Genomic DNA, 2,784 nt, shown 5'->3' with positions numbered 1-2,784 from the left:
CGATGAGTGAAATTGAGGAGGTGGAGCCACGACTTCCATCTCCACCCATTGAAGAGGATACAATCTATGTGGCTTTAGGAAAAGATGTGAAGAAGTTTGTGACAGTTCTCATGTGGGCTTTGCAAAATTCCGGTGGAAGGAAAATTTGCATCCTTCATATTCTTCAACTAGCTCAGAAGATTCCCATGGACGCGAGTAAGTACTTTATTTCTTGGCTCTATTTGGTTTTTCGAGTCGCTGTTTATTCATATGTGCCCAGGAGATGGTGGGTCGGATTGATTGAATCGTTGTTTATTAAGATTTGGCTTCCATTGGATGTAGGATTTGCCCGTTATCGAACACTGTGATTTATATTTAGTTTTATTATTATTTGGTGTTTTTTTTTTTTCTGTGTTAGATTGGATTTCTTCCTAGACTTGATTGCCTGTACTGAAGGAGTCTTTTACTGATTTAGCTCAAAGGTTGATTATAGTATTTTTGTCCCTTTTTTCCTGAAGAATTTGTTTGACTCTTCAATGTGTTTATGTTCACCTTTCACATAATAAATCTCGTGTGTTCTGATCAAGAGTACTAAGATTGCGATCATAGTTGGCTGGAACAGGCATTTGTGGTATTCCACTCTATGATATAATTTGTATTTTTCTCCTGTATATTTGTGTCCATTCTTAATGTTTGACTAACTAATGGCTATTCAACTATGAAGTAATAGAAGCTGAATCTATCTTATGTTTTATTTTTCTAAATCTAGTCATCAAACACCAGCAAAAATGAAAAAAGAAAAGAAAGAGAGATAGAGGAGGGGGGATTGAGACATGCATAGATTGTGAGAGAAATCGAAAACGAAAGACTTTCAAAATTTTACTTCTGTAGATAATTTGTTGTTTGCATCTGTTCTTGAAAAATTAGAAGATGATCCCTTTTTCATTATTTCAAAATTTAGCGAACATTTTATTTATATGCATTTTGTTTCTTGGTTTGCAGTGGGTACGAAAGTTCCAATTACACTGCTGGATGAGCATAAAGTTAGAGCATATCATGAAAATCAGAGGCAAGAGATGCAAGAGATTCTGGAAAAGTATGTTCAGATTTGTCGCCGGGAAGGGGTATTGTCTTTTATCTGTCTTCCAAATGATACTGTGGCTTTTAAACTTTATAACATAATTGTGGAAATATTTTCTTCTGCACCTTTGGATGTTTTCTCCTGTGATTTAACAGGATGTTTGAGCATGATAACCATCTATTATCCATTCGAAACTTAATGTAGCTAACAGATGCAAACCTCTGTATTAAGTGTGCCATTTTCGAACTTATGAAGGTTTCTTTTGGAACAATGATTGAATAGATGTGCTAAAGCTTATTTCTTGTAAACATGGTTTACTTCTTATCTTAGTATCAGGCAGAGACACTGCACAGAGAAATGGATTATATTGAGAAGGGCATTGTGCAACTCCTATCTCAGCTTCGTATTAAGTGGCTCGTCATGGGAACAGGGTCTTGTAAATCTTATTCTAGGTATAATGCTGCAAAAACTATTACTAGTCGTTATTATCATGTTACTAGATAATTTTAAAATGATAAATGCTACCAAGGGGTGGCAATACGGATCTGCAGCCCTCTACCCATCTTAATCTACCTGTAAAAAAGAAGATTGGGTGAGCAGAAGTAGGTGTCCAATGACTAGTGTTGGAGAAATGTCACACTTGAATGAGGTGGTTCCCGATTGTGTATGGGTGTCCAGTGGGTTATGCATTCTCATTGACTAAATATATTGAAGTAGAGATAAAAAATTAATTTCATTTCCAATGGCAACTTGATGACTGCAGATAGCTTGATATTTTGGTATAGGTTCATCTAATAAGGTTCCTAATCTTACATTGCCCCATGGTCTAAGAAAAGCTTATATGTGAACCCGGGTTGCACAGATAGCACCTGAAACAGAAACTAATATTAGAATAAAAAAGAAATTGAAGGTTTTATCTCTGTTTCATCGTGTTTGCCAATTTCTACCTTATTATAAATGAAGTGTCCTTGGCAGTCTGAATTGGACGCAACCTGCACATCTGTCGCTGTCTAATGTGAATATCAAAGATTGGACAGGATATGAGAAAAAATAAAGATAGTTTTGGGAAAAAAAGGTTGACCGAAGAAATCTAAAATTGCAAAGAGCATCAACAGGAAAAATTTTGATCCGAAAAAGTTTTGATAATTTCTATACACTCATATCTTGTCCTTCATCTTGCTTCGCGAGAAGGATGAATATTCAAGTAATGGAGGCATAAGCAGTATTTTCTTAAAGAGGTCAATTTTAAGTACTCTGATCTTTTCTCTTTTTTCTATGTCTAGGGGCAAGGAGACTACCCTTCAGAAGATTTTCTCCTTCAGAAACAGTACAAGGTCGTTTTCTTCTTACTACTTCTATAATAGTTTATAGCTGCTTTGTTCAACAGTTGATGTTGGAACAAGTGGTAGTTTATGTATCCTCAATGGGCGAGACAATGCCTTATATTTTATCTTCCTGTGACATGTTTATCTCTTTGAACTGACTGAGGTTATTTTTTCTTTTATATAACTTCAACTTCTAGGAAAACAACCTATGTGCGTCTAAAAGCACCTAGTTTCTGTCGCATTTCATTTATATGGAAAGGGAACCTTATACATACAAGGTATGATTTTACTGTTGTGTTTTTTAGGTGTGATTTTAATGTTCTGTTCACTTAGCTGTCCCATGAATTCTAGTATGGAGTATGAACCAAAACACATGGTTGTGTATCATAATATTTATAG

General features: G+C 35.3%; 1 protein-coding gene across 2 annotated transcripts; it reads left to right on the top strand.

Annotated features, from left to right (window-relative positions):
* On the top strand, positions 1-2,773 carry LOC111409962 (U-box domain-containing protein 33-like). 2 transcript variants are annotated; one of them, XM_023040098.1, is made up of 5 exons: positions 1-195; positions 982-1,103; positions 1,397-1,512; positions 2,344-2,394; positions 2,583-2,773. In XM_023040098.1, the coding sequence occupies exons 1-5, from the start codon at positions 3-5 to the stop codon at positions 2,716-2,718; spliced, it is 618 nt and encodes a 205-aa protein (XP_022895866.1). In that variant the 5' UTR covers positions 1-2; the 3' UTR covers positions 2,719-2,773. The 2 variants fall into 2 exon arrangements, with proteins under 2 accessions (XP_022895866.1, XP_022895865.1); XM_023040097.1 differs by having other exon boundaries at positions 1,391-1,512; positions 2,583-2,769.
* The last annotated feature ends 11 nt before the right edge of the window (positions 2,774-2,784 follow it).

This window comes from Olea europaea, chromosome 15 (genome assembly GCF_002742605.1).
Source record: "Olea europaea var. sylvestris chromosome 15, O_europaea_v1, whole genome shotgun sequence".
Taxonomy (NCBI): domain Eukaryota; kingdom Viridiplantae; phylum Streptophyta; class Magnoliopsida; order Lamiales; family Oleaceae; genus Olea; species Olea europaea.
Note: the sequence above shows the minus strand (reverse complement) of the source record. Positions and strands in the feature narration are given on the sequence as shown.